This window comes from Habropoda laboriosa, unplaced genomic scaffold, assembly GCF_001263275.1.
Source record: "Habropoda laboriosa isolate 0110345459 unplaced genomic scaffold, ASM126327v1 scaffold124, whole genome shotgun sequence".
Lineage (NCBI taxonomy): Eukaryota > Metazoa > Arthropoda > Insecta > Hymenoptera > Apidae > Habropoda > Habropoda laboriosa.
Window position 1 is genome coordinate 1,184,340 of NW_017100265.1, and position 12,836 is coordinate 1,197,175.

Here is a 12,836-nt window from a genome sequence, read left to right on the forward strand (position 1 = left end):
TGTACTAATATAAATATTAATATTAAATATGAATTATAATTGCGAAAATAATAAGTCATTTTTGTTTTCTAATTGCAGTTACAACAGTATTTATCCATATCAAACATTACTCCGTATCTTATAAAATTAGAATCTATAATTGACAAATATGTTACCAGTGTTGAATTATTACCTACAAAGAAGTCATGTTTATCTGATATAAGTATTTTCTCATTAGTCGCGAAACTGTTGACTGGCGAATTATTAGGTTACGAATCTGTTGATCCTAAGTATGTTTTAATGGAGAACATGCCTAAAAAGCCTGTTTTCATTATTAAGAACGTTAAACGCAAAACTATTTATCCTTATTATCCAACATAAGAAATGTACGGAGTACGTACATGTTCTTAATTTCAAAATTGTTTATTATTTAAAAATTCTAAAAATAAATCACTGTATTTAGAATAATGTAAATAATTATTAACAGCAAATAAGAATGAATTTAATTAGTTAATATCTTTATTTACTTAATGACTGATATTTGGCAACGTGTTGCACATTGGGCAAATAGAATTTACATCAATAAAAGTATACAAGTCCTTACCGATACTATACACGATATAAGTATATTAATTTACAATATACAAACATACAATATTAAATCCTGCCAAGCAGAAAAATGTCTTAAATACCGGGATTCGATAACTAATGGAATATATAATAAAATGAATGGTACAGTATTGTATGTATAAAATGGAGCCTCGTTAGAAACGATTATAATTTAATTTTTCATATGGAATATGATAACAGAACAATATGATGTTCATGGAATGAAAAAAAGAGATCCGATGTAATATACACGTATAACAGACCGCAGTCATTTCTATTAGTGGACTGCTACACACCAGTGATAAGTGTGATATTAAATTTTGATATTCAAAGACTAGATTAAAAAATACCCTCAAGATCTGGTAAAGAAGAAGGTGGTGCAAGTCTTAAAGAAAAATCTTTATTGCGCATAAATTCCGGTGGTAGAATTTGTTTATATTCCTGCAAAAGAATAAATTTCAATGTTAATATAAAATACCAACAATATCTGCATATATGTATATAATATTTTTATGTGAAAACAAAATCCAAATATTACTTACATGGAATGACTTCGTAGTATGTATGATATTAGTTACAACAGGTGCCCATCCCTTTAAATTTAAACATTTATAACAAGATTTAGGTTCTCCCAGACATTCTGAATGAAATCCATGACCACAATTGAAAACAATTATATAGTCTGTGCATTGCGACAACAAATGTCTACATACGGGGCAGGTTACTGATACGCTGGCACAAGCTCTACTTGCGCCTCTAAAAGATAAAAATGTTAGTATTAAAAAATTAATTATTGATACCAAATTAATGGATTTAGTAATATGAATTATGAAGATTAATTCTTTAATACCTAAGTGATTTTTTCAGTGCCATATGAAGCTCTAAACTGACTAAACGTGCCGCAGTTTCAATTAAAGTTTGTTCATATCGAGAATGCGTGAGTACTCCAGATAGTAACTGTCTTATATCGCCTATCGTTCCACTTGTTGCCAATGGATGTTTTAATATTTGTTCTAATACAGTGGATAATGCTGTTGTACCACTAAGAAATTCTAATGCAATCCTCAATAGTTTTCCACTTAATTTTTCAGCTGTAATTTAATTATATTCATATTATTAAAAATTATTATTAATTATTTTATGATATTTTACATTAATATCAAAATATAGTATACCTTTTTCATCATTAATATTTGAATGTGTTTTAAGAATAGTTTCTATAAGTGGCATCCAATCTAAATTTCCAGCAGACCGTCTGCATATTCCCGCAAGTTGTATTGCACTATGAATTGGTGCATTTTCTGAAACCTTGTCTTGACAGTACTGAAAATAATTTTTTATTACAGTGGAAACTAGTGATTAATATTGCTAGAATACTCTGAAATCGCATACCTACCAAGTCAAGATTATTTTGAAATTCTTTTATAAGAATATCAAAAGCATCTTGATAATTTCCCAATTTTTCTAACATTACTGCTTCAGCATCTTTATGGTGTGTTTTCTGAACTATCTGTAATGCTTCATTCAATCTACAACCATGAATTCCTTGAATATGTTCAATTACCTATAATTTAAAAAATAATGTTATAAATAATATATTTTAAAACCTTATTAGAATATAAATTTTTACTTACATGGTCTGGCTGTAATTCACACATTAATTCTAAATATTTTTCTAACATTTCAGTGGTAAGCTCTAACGTGATATCTTCTTCTTTGTATTGTACTATTTGATATAGAGCTTCTAATAGAGCATATTGTAGGTTTGGAGTACTTTCTAGTTTTTGCAATATCTCAGCAACATTATTTTGTAAATGTGTTGCTATAAGCATAGCAAATTGGTTTGCATTGATTTCCACTAGAGCTTCGGCATTTGCCATTACAACTGTTTGCAAATAATTCGGGGAAAGATGTTTCAACCATACCCAAATGTCATGATGTCTAGATGAATGCAATATCATACATTTGCAAACTGCAATCCAATCTTCTCTCGCGCTGTATAATAACTCCGCAACTCGCATACTGTAACATTACATACTGCGATACAAGTTACTATGTATGATACCATTAAAATGCTATACAATTTCTCGGAATGAGGTATTAAAAGATTGACACTATAACGTTTTTATTATAAATATATTCGAATATGCTAATAAATATATGATACATAATTAAAATTAGATAATGAGGTACATATGTTACAAAATTAAAATGAATAGTATATTATATTGATTTATAATATTTCAACTTCATACATTTATATTTATGCATATACTTACAAATTAGCTCTCTCTGCCAAATTAAGTAATGCACTATCCGATATATTCCGTAATTTTTTTGAACGCAGCAAACCCAGTATTGCATTTTCTTTATCAGTCTTAAGTTCTTTTGATGATCCCATGCTTGAGTCAGTACACAATATTTCTATTATCTTATTTAACATACTAGGTTCTAAATTAACAGTATTTTCTGCAACTTCATTAGCTATAAATATAAGAACTAGATTTCTTTGTTCATCTGTAATGTAATCAGGATTTCTTGGGCTTAATGGTGTGCTAGGCATAACGATATTTAATAATATATCTATGAGTCTCTGTCGTTGTCTGAGACCCATTTCAGATGTGAATTCAGGTTCTTGGAAAGCGATAGCTATCACGTCAAGAAATCCTTTTGCATCAAACTGAAGCAAAGTTCTTAAGTACGGATATTGCCTTTCTGTATCATTAGCCAAACTTGAATGCTGCGAAAGTAACGCTCTTAGTACATCTGTTTTTGCTCTTTGAGACATGCCCTCAGGAAGTTCATCTCTAGGAAAACCACGTCCGGCAAAACAACAACTAGTATACACCAAAAGTGCATTGCCAAGTTGTATACTATCTCGGGTTAACGAATCCTTTGAATTTGTTAATGTACTTTGTAAAATCGGCACTAATTGATGAATTGGAGCGGTGAAATCACCTAACGCCGTCGTTTGAAGATGTATTAAAGCTTCCCAGAGACCTCGTTGGCGACAAATTGTCGTTACCTACGGTATTTTCAAAAACAAGTAAGCATTTTTAGGGTAAATTTCAACAAACTGTTTTATATCCCATTAAAGAAAGACATTTACAAAATATAAATATTTCCACTTACCTGATGGATATCCAAACAATCAACATCTAATAATACTATAATTGCTTGAAGTGAATCTACTTTGTCCTCTTGATCATAAAGGATAACTAGTTGTTGAGCAATTAATGGTGGTAATCGCGGTCGTAAACTTCCATCTAATAAAGGACTTTCGAGAGAATGTAAATAACTAGCCTTTAGTCCCTCAGATTCCGAAACTAAATCCCATAATTTTCCAAATAATAAATCTGTATTTTCTAATTGTATACAATAATCTACACAAGTTGTGACTATTTCAAACTCTGCATTTTCATCTGCAGGGCAATGATTCAATTCTTCCATGTATTGAATCAAAACTTGACATACTTTATCACGAGCTATTTGCTTACGACGTTGTTTCGAGCCACGGAGACCAACAACTGCTTTTCCTTTGTCATGATAAAAAGAAAGTCCTAATGCTAACGCTTCGGGAAATCTTTTCTGAAAGTAGAGAAAATAATATAAGAATATGAAAAATGAAATATACTCTAATATACAAACCTGCATTGTCAGATGTCTCAATCGTTCCGTCCATGTCCGTATACAAACTACATGTAAACTTTTAGTACCTAATAATAAAAGTTGTGTACCAGATGTTACTACAGTATTATAACACGCTCTTTCACCAGCCAATGCCATAGCCTGATTTTAAAAATAAAAGATATAATCAATTTTAATTTAATAAATAATTTATACGACAGTTTAATTAATCAATACCTTTGAAACATTTCCACCAGTAGACAGACCTTTGAAGTGGCTAGATGCATATGAAATGCCAACGCGACTCATATCTAAAGTTTCCAAATTATCCTGTGCTCTTACATCTAATAAATGTAATCTTTCTTGAGTATCCAATACTGCCAATGACCTTGGATTTAACCATCGCAAGTTACTTATTGTGTATGGAAGGGTCATCCTTCTTAAGGGAGATAATTTTACTCTTGAACTAGCTTCGGTACATACCTGATGAAAAAATTCGATGTATATATAAATTTGTTAATGATGTAACGATTCATTAAACAACATTATATAATGTTATATAAAATTAATACTTGATAAAAGTGAACCACATCGTCTCTTGCAAGAGCCAAAACGGGATCGATTACACGAGAAGCATCTGCTGCTTGTATAACAACAAGCTGCCAAGATAATTGTGGTGGTGCTATAGGAGCACCAGATAAAGGATGAGTCAACACAACACGCATTCGTGGTCTTATGCAAACTACTATTACCTAAAAATTTCAAATAATGTAAAAAATTATATATACATATGGAATGTTTTAAATTTTATTTAATAACAGACAGAGAACCTTTGATAATGTTGCCATTGCTACTAAAGTATAATTTTTCAGGGGATGTGATGGCAGATGATTTAACAATAGAGGTTCCAATGTACACACTTCACCTCTAGATCCACTAAATAAACACCTGCTATCACAGCCTCTTACTCCCATAACTCTTGTAAAGTTTAACTCGAAAACGGACCCACCACTGTCACTACATAATGCTACTTTTGGTGAATCTGTGAACTATAAGAAAGTTATTTTTTATCAATAAAAGGTAAATAAAAGTATATGTCAAACACTAAAATGTAGCAAGCTAATCTCACTTTAACATGTAACACAGCTGTGTCAAGGGGATGAACATCAGTGAGTGTCCTTAATACTTTCCCATTAGAACTATCTATCATTAATATATGACCTCTAGCAAAACCAACTAGTACCCTGCTTCCATCATAATTAAAACATAGTGCAGACACAGATCCCTGATGTCTTGCTTCCTGATCACACCATCTTAAAGTCTGTGAAGAGTCAAAGCCCAATACCAAACCATGACTAGTACCAACTACTAACATATTTCCTGCAGCAGCAACTGCACTTGCTAAACCAGCATTGACTTTCTCCTATATAAATACAATTAAAATTAATATATTATGTAATCATTATAATTATTGGTTAAAAAAAAAACATTTTCCCTTACACTAGCTGACACAATTTGTGATGATATCCCTTTTAATATCACATGTCTCAAAATAGCACCAGAAGATGTTGGTTGTGAAGTTTTGTTCGATTTGTTTAAAGAATTTAATGATAAATGGCTTCCCACACTTGTTGTTTCACTACTTCCTAATTTTTCACCTAGTGTTAAACCAAACTCATCCTCTGTTCCAGATAACGATGCACAGTCAGGCTCTGTTAATATACTTTCTAACGAGGGTAATTCTTCCACAGCTGGAATAGCATATTCTGTGTTGTCTAACTAAAATTAGAGAATATAATGTAAACTTTAATGGTATTAATCATAGAAATTGATAATTTACCTAATAAAATGATTACATTTATTTTTATAGTCACTCTTATACAACTCAAGTGAAAGTAAAAAATAGAAAAAGCACATATAATAATTAAAAAATAGTGTAGAGATAAGTTCTAACACTCTAGGTATTCTTATAACGAACATATTTAATTACCTCTTCAATATCTAAATTAATAACGTCAGCTGCAAGGTATTCTTGAGATCCAGCATCCGACCCCAACCCATTTTCAGCCATTTTTTATCCCACCTGTCATTCCACAGCTGATACACGTAAATATAGCGGTCTCTCATTCAACTATAGAAGATAAATGATGGTAGAGTCCACTATATGTATGTCCATATACATATATGTATATATTTATTATATCACAGACGAGGTACGGAATAGACCTATCATCTTATGGGACTTTAAGTTACACGTTCTGAAATACCGATCGTGTATAGAAATAGAGGTTTTATTATATCCTTTACTATAATAGAGCGCTGAATTTAGGAATTATATACAGTACAACCATTAAATAGGGTAAATCTACAGATGTACCAGATCCTCTTTTGTTAAATCTGCATATAAAGATATTTACATATATTGGATTACGTGGGTATAACCACGAACGGAGTACAGGATAGACCTAACACCTAACGCATTTTTTCGTCCACGTCAGGAGGGCTGAGAGTGCCCTTACCATTTTCGTGTCGCCCCCAACGTTACCGATTCCACATAGAATAAGATTACAACATTAGTAGTGATTGGAATTATAAATAAATGTAACTACAAAATTATAAATAAGGTATAGAACAAAATATGTACTATATATTCATACACGAAGTATAGAATTCGATACTTCTAAATGTATAATATAAGCATTAGGTAAAATTTCGGAACTATTTCGATTATTAAGCGTTCCTAACGATATGTTTTATAAAAAGAGTGTTTTATAAAAGGAAATGGATGTGGTGTGTGAGGGAGAAATGGATAGACTATAAAATACTGTGAAATAACACTGGTATACTGTAACCTTTTGTAAAATACATTTTGTACACTTATTTTACAATAAATAATTTATTTTTGGATAAATAATTGAATTTCTTCTTTTTTCCTGATGTTCAAGACATTTCCTCGATTTCTAGAGTGTCCTCGAAGGTCCATCTGTAATTCATACGAAGAGAACATTAATTTTCAAACGTTAAATAAGAGTGATAAACAATTTCTTACTAATCTACTGAATACAATGGTTAATTCAATGCAAAATAAAAATATATATTGTTATTTAACAAGAAGTACTAATTATTCCACAATTAAAGTGCTTGTAAATAAAATAGAAACTTTATTTTACTATCTACGTATTAGTAATGTTAAAGCAATTAGATATTTATTATAAGTATGAATTTTGATCTGCTTTGTACATGCAATTATGCTCGAATTTACAATAAATATTATTGGAAGCGAAAAATTCAAAGAATTTTCATTATACTGGTATAAAAAATATGAGAACGTAATTTTTCATTAGTGGATGATTTATCCCATGTGTATGTTCTACTGCTTTCGAGAGATCGTCAAAGTCCTACTTACGCAATACAATATGTATACAGGGTGTCCCATAACTCCTCGAACACCCGGAAATGGGGGGTTGCTGGGGTGACTCTGAACAACTTTTTCCTTTACCAAAATGTTGTTTGAAGCTTCATTTTTAAATTATTAACGAAAAACACTGGCCAATCAGAGCGCGCGTAGAGCCCGCGCTCAGGGACGAAGAACGGAGGCTCATCCGCGCGCGATCGAACAAATGCACAGCGTGACTTCTCGGTTATCGGTCGCTGTCAAAAAAATTTGAACAGCAACATTTTGGTTGAAACAATCAAACAACATTTTGGTAAAGGAAAAAGTTGGTCAGAGTCACCCCGGCAACACCCCATTTCCGGGTGTTCGAGGAGTTAAGGGACACCCTATACATATGTATCTCCGTATCTTTATACAATATATATTTAACAAAAGAAGATTTTTTTCATCTGTCGACTTTACTATCTTTGATGATTTTACTGTATTCCTTTTATTTTTAATCTCACCGTTTTATACGGAAAAGGGCAAACAAAACTTCTGATCTTTTACACGATAGGTATTTCAAAACGTTGAACACAAAAATACAGTAGGCGTTATATCTAATCCTGCATACTTCGTTTGTGATTTAACGTACCAGATGAATTATTATTTTGGTTTTATGTGAAATGCAGTACGATGTTAATTATCACTTCAAAATGTTCCCTTGTTAGGTTATCAGAAATTTGACTTGATCTTTTAACAGTTTAACGTTTAATGTGTCAATAATTGGGCTGAGTTCGTAAAAAATCTATGTCATAAATAGTGGCAGAAAGTGTCCAAAGATATGAAATGTTTCGAAACGAGAACCCCTGACCGAATAGTTCCGAGCATTGCCGAACGCTCCCGACCACCGTTCTTAAGCGCAACGAGAATCATGTGCAAAACGAACGTTTATGTTGAAAAGAATTGTGTTTCTGTAAGTTGAAAGTGAATATAAGTGATATCGAGAAGTGTATGTCGTTGATTTATTGTGTAATTTGGTGTTCTATGTTAATCGAATTGTCGATTTCTTGAGAGCAAAGATTGGCATATTACAAAACGTCTGAACGTTTGAAATACTGAACGTTTCTTCGAAATTTACACTGCCAAACACTTTGAACAAGATGTTTCGTTTGTCAATAGAGACCTTATAAAGGCTGAAAATGAATACTACGTAATGTGTGTCATTGCCATCTGTTCCTAAGACGACGTGTCCATCTAAGAGTCTTTTACGATAGTTGCTCTCGAGAGTACTCTCAAATTGTGTGTCCGGCTCTCTACCAGCATTCGCACTACCATAGACACTAATAAATTTGACTCTTGAGAGTAACTCACGTATTACTGAACGTCTTTTCGAAATTTCCACTGCTAAACACTTTGAACAAGGTGTTTCGTGTGGCAATAGAAATCTTTTAAAGATTAAAAGTGTCTACTGCGCAATTGAAATAGTTGCTCTCGAGAGTACTCTCAAACTGTGTCCAGTTCTCTGCAAGCACTCGCAATACCATAGATACTAATTTTCTCTCTCGAGAGCAACTCGCGATAAGTTTACTCTCAAATGAACACGTATCCTAACATTGATCAAATCAGCAAATTAAAATGTGAACATTATTGTAATTGTGTTGGAGATTATTGGGTTTTTGAGCAATTAAAATGCGTTGAAGGAACTCTGGTGTATCTGGACGATTAATTTATTTCGAAATACTCTGGATTTTAAAGTTTGGCCGCAAAAAAAAAGTGAAGCATCACACTGGTGTATGTGACATAGAAATTATGACGTATCCGTTTATTATCAAGGAAAATGAAACAGGATTAAAGTATAATTAACGCCAGAATATTATATGATATGCATTTGGAAATTTTCGAATAAGTGGGCTAGTAGTGGGGTTACCCCCACTCCTATCCAGTTTCCTAGCAACGACACACGTGGATTCGTCAGTTGCTTCTGGACGTCGTCGAGAGTGGACGTGGCGACTACTTGTCTGATAAGAAGGTATTATTATAAATTTAGTTTATCAATCTCTAAGTGTTTCTAATCATTCCTTTAGCTTATACTTGTTTAATTTTCCTTAAATTAAAGGTTTGTTTATTCTGTTACAGGTTTTTGACTGTTCTAAATATTCGAGAATAAGGAACATTCAAACGACGCCGTACTAACGCCATGGCATCTCGTATTCGAAATCGGCTGAAACAGCAGGAAATGGATAGGAGTAATTGTGTAAATGGACACGTAATCTTTTAATTTATTTCTATCGAATAACTGCTGAACGAGTGGGACATAAATTGTTATATAAAATCGAAGAATATTTCAATGGATTTATCGTGTGTACCTTCAACGTGAAAAACATACGCGACCGCGAAACTTGTGTTTACAAAAACTCGTAAACACAGCGGCCGTATCGGTCGTTGATCCAATTAGCGGTGAAGAGCGCAGCTGCGTCGAGGCATAGTTTTTCAATGTGAACTTCTCAGAATTGTTATTCGCCTTGAAATTTCCGAAACACGCAACTGCGAAGCGTGCTCTGCCCCACCAGCGGTTGTAGAGGACAATGTCACGATATACATATCAAGGAACAGTCATTCAGTTACCGACCTTCGAGTCGGCAAGACGTGTTATTCACATTCGCGTATTCTATCATTTCTGGTACTTATCTTACGATCACTACACTCTCTTACTACCTTCGTTTAATGAATTAATACACTTTCCTTTGATACTTCATCGATCTTCTTTGTTTTATTTTTTTTTTCTCGCGTTCAATTAGCTTTGGATCATATAAACTTCTGCAATAGAGTTCGAATTAAACTAATCATTTAATTATAACGCCATTTCATTTCTATTCCATACACATATTATTAATTAATATTTTTCTTCTGTTAAGATATCTGGTTGATGATGAGAGGAGAGGGAGGAAGCAGAGACTAGTCTCATGGCAACGTTTATGGGTTTGATGAATAATTGGTAATATTTAATTTATTATTACAAAGTCCATCGTATGTATACATTTTTTTTCCATATTATTGATTTTATGTGGATACATAACATTGTATAGTAAATATGTGGTACATATTTATTGCATAATTAAAGGGGGGTATAACTAACAATAAGTATACATATACTAATTGTAAGATGCAAGAAAAACAGATTAAGCTTCTTTATTTCGGACGTAATTTATTTTTATATAATTGAGAAAATTCGTGGCTTGATCATTTCAAACTTTGCTTTGTAATATGGAATTTTTAATTATATAAAGTCGTTTGATTTTATTGAAATAATTCGCACCTTTTGCTGTATTTCGGTCGCGATATTTTCTAATTTGTAGAGTCATTAATATTACTTTTCCAGCCATTTTACTATCCCTATGTCGAGTTCAATCACCGACACATACAATTTTCGTCGCAAGTTTAAATATTCTCTAAAATCATTTACGTAGAATCGTAATACTTATGGTACGGTTTAGCCATGGAATTTTACTTCGTGCAAACATTTTCGAATATTTGTAAACCGCGATATATTACGCGATTCTTAACATAGTAATAATTGCAAACTCTAATAACATTTTTATTTTTTTTACTTTTCACAAATTAATATCATTGTGTCGCACTATTCAGTACTGCGACGTAAAATAATCTTGATAATTATTGATATTTGTGTTAATGTAAAATGTGTAGTCACGTAAGTTTTTGCATTTCTCCAACAATACAGTATTTTCTTGACGAACACTCGGTACGAAAAAGAAAGTAAACACGCCCCCCCTCCTCCTTGCTACGAACAGTTTTTATTTTCAGAGATGTGACCGCGCGCAATGCGGTCGGTAGAGTCAGTGTTTTTTACGTACAACATTTTTTTCTTGTTTTTCAGAGCAACACAGCTCTTAAAGTAGACATATGTACTAAATTCACAATAAATTACGCGAAGGTAGAGTCAGTGATTTTGTTCGCCGGACATAATATACACGGTCGCGTTATTAACTTTTTATTTATTTTTTTATTCTTGCTGAAATTCGTTACCGGTATTAGAGTCAGTGCATCACTTGAAGAAATCATTGGGCGGAGCTCTCAGAGCTGAACATGTAAGTATCTATCAAAATAAAAGTTTCATAGTTTGAATCTTTTTCATTTAAAGAGTTGTTAATTGTTAAATTCTTGAAATGTCTATATGTATCTCTGTTTGAGTGAAAATTACGAGAATTTCAAAGTTTGCTGTAGTGAATAATACTGAAAATTTTGAAATAATCATCTCGTTTTCAAGAACAAATAATAATATTCCGTTCTTCCACAATGTGTTGCAGCCTGCCTCAACTGTGGTCCCTATGGTGCCTTCCTGATGACTTCCACGACAACTTCTGGTGTGCAGTGGCGTCCTAGATGACTTCCTCTTCGCAGTGGCGGCCTAGATGACTTCCTCTGGGGGTAGCAGTTTGCTGTGGCTATATTTTCAATTTATATATTTGTAGAATATCCACGTGAATAATTGTTCCACGAGAAATCGTAGAATTTTCGTATTAAATTTAGTACAGAAGTCGAATGTCCTTCGACTTCGTCTGTTTGAAAACAGTTATCACACAGTGATAACAATTGTTTATAAGTTGTTGTTAACATTACCAGAGTAGAGACTTGTTCTATTTATTTTATCGATTAAATGCGTATTGCAAGAGTTGAATGAATAATAAAGAATGAATAATAATAATAATAATATCAAATGATTCATTTGGTTGCTTTGTCTATTCAGTATGATTTTCAATCTATCTCGGGATATAAGAGTACAATTTAAAAGTAGAGTCATTCACGAAAGAAAGAAATATATACTGTGTTAAATTGAAAAATTAGTGCAAGAAGACACTTCGCGAATGTAACGGACCAGATTTCGAAGTCAAAGTATAACAGCCTTGAACTCTAATTTTCGCAAAATTTACTTTGACGACGGGATCGTCCCAGGATGATTTAATAACAACGTGTTTAATTTTCAGAGCCTATCATCAAGAAGAAATAAAAATTTTACCTTCCCTGTGTGATACCTTTTATTACCATTAGTATTAATTATTAGACCGTTATACAAAGTACATGAAAAATCAGATAATAACATATTTTTAGTCGAGGATTTTCAGGTTTAACCCTCCGTATTCATTGCAAATAACCCATTCACGTGCCCAGGTGCTTCTTGATTGGGTGAAGGGCAATGGGTACGATGACACTAGTTTTAATAATGAAT

General features: G+C 32.5%; 2 protein-coding genes across 2 annotated transcripts in view; one reads left to right on the plus strand and one right to left on the minus strand.

The window, feature by feature from the left end:
* The window catches only part of LOC108573136, a 1,246-nt gene extending 886 nt beyond the window's left edge, over positions 1-360 (plus strand). The window contains exon 3 of the mRNA XM_017935513.1: positions 79-360. Within this exon, the coding sequence (XP_017791002.1) occupies positions 79-360 (282 nt within the window). The remainder of the gene's footprint in view (positions 1-78) is intronic.
* Positions 361-927: 567 nt separating this feature from the next.
* LOC108573161 (vacuolar protein sorting-associated protein 8 homolog) lies at positions 928-6,286 on the minus strand. The gene is made up of 15 exons (XM_017935548.1): positions 6,206-6,286; positions 5,716-5,994; positions 5,345-5,638; positions 5,046-5,264; positions 4,788-4,967; positions 4,453-4,698; positions 4,237-4,377; positions 3,721-4,176; positions 2,868-3,613; positions 2,223-2,610; positions 1,985-2,152; positions 1,764-1,911; positions 1,439-1,679; positions 1,131-1,344; positions 928-1,029 (listed from the first exon to the last, which is right to left on the minus strand). Exons 1-15 carry the CDS (start codon positions 6,284-6,286, stop codon positions 928-930), a joined length of 3,903 nt encoding a protein of 1,300 aa, XP_017791037.1.
* Between the last annotated feature and the right edge of the window lie 6,550 nt (positions 6,287-12,836).

Excerpts from the sequence above, each read along its gene's own strand:
- LOC108573161 (XM_017935548.1), bottom strand. The coding sequence starts at position 6,286 with ATGGCTGAAAATGGGTTGGGGTCGGATGCTGGATCTCAAGAATACCTT. Across the intron at positions 5,995-6,205 it reads TTAATTTAGATATTGAAGAG|TTAGACAACACAGAATATGC; the intron begins GTAATTAAATAT and ends CTCTAATTTTAG. Across the intron at positions 4,968-5,045 it reads CAATGGCAACATTATCAAAG|GTAATAGTAGTTTGCATAAG; the intron begins GTTCTCTGTCTG and ends TGAAATTTTTAG.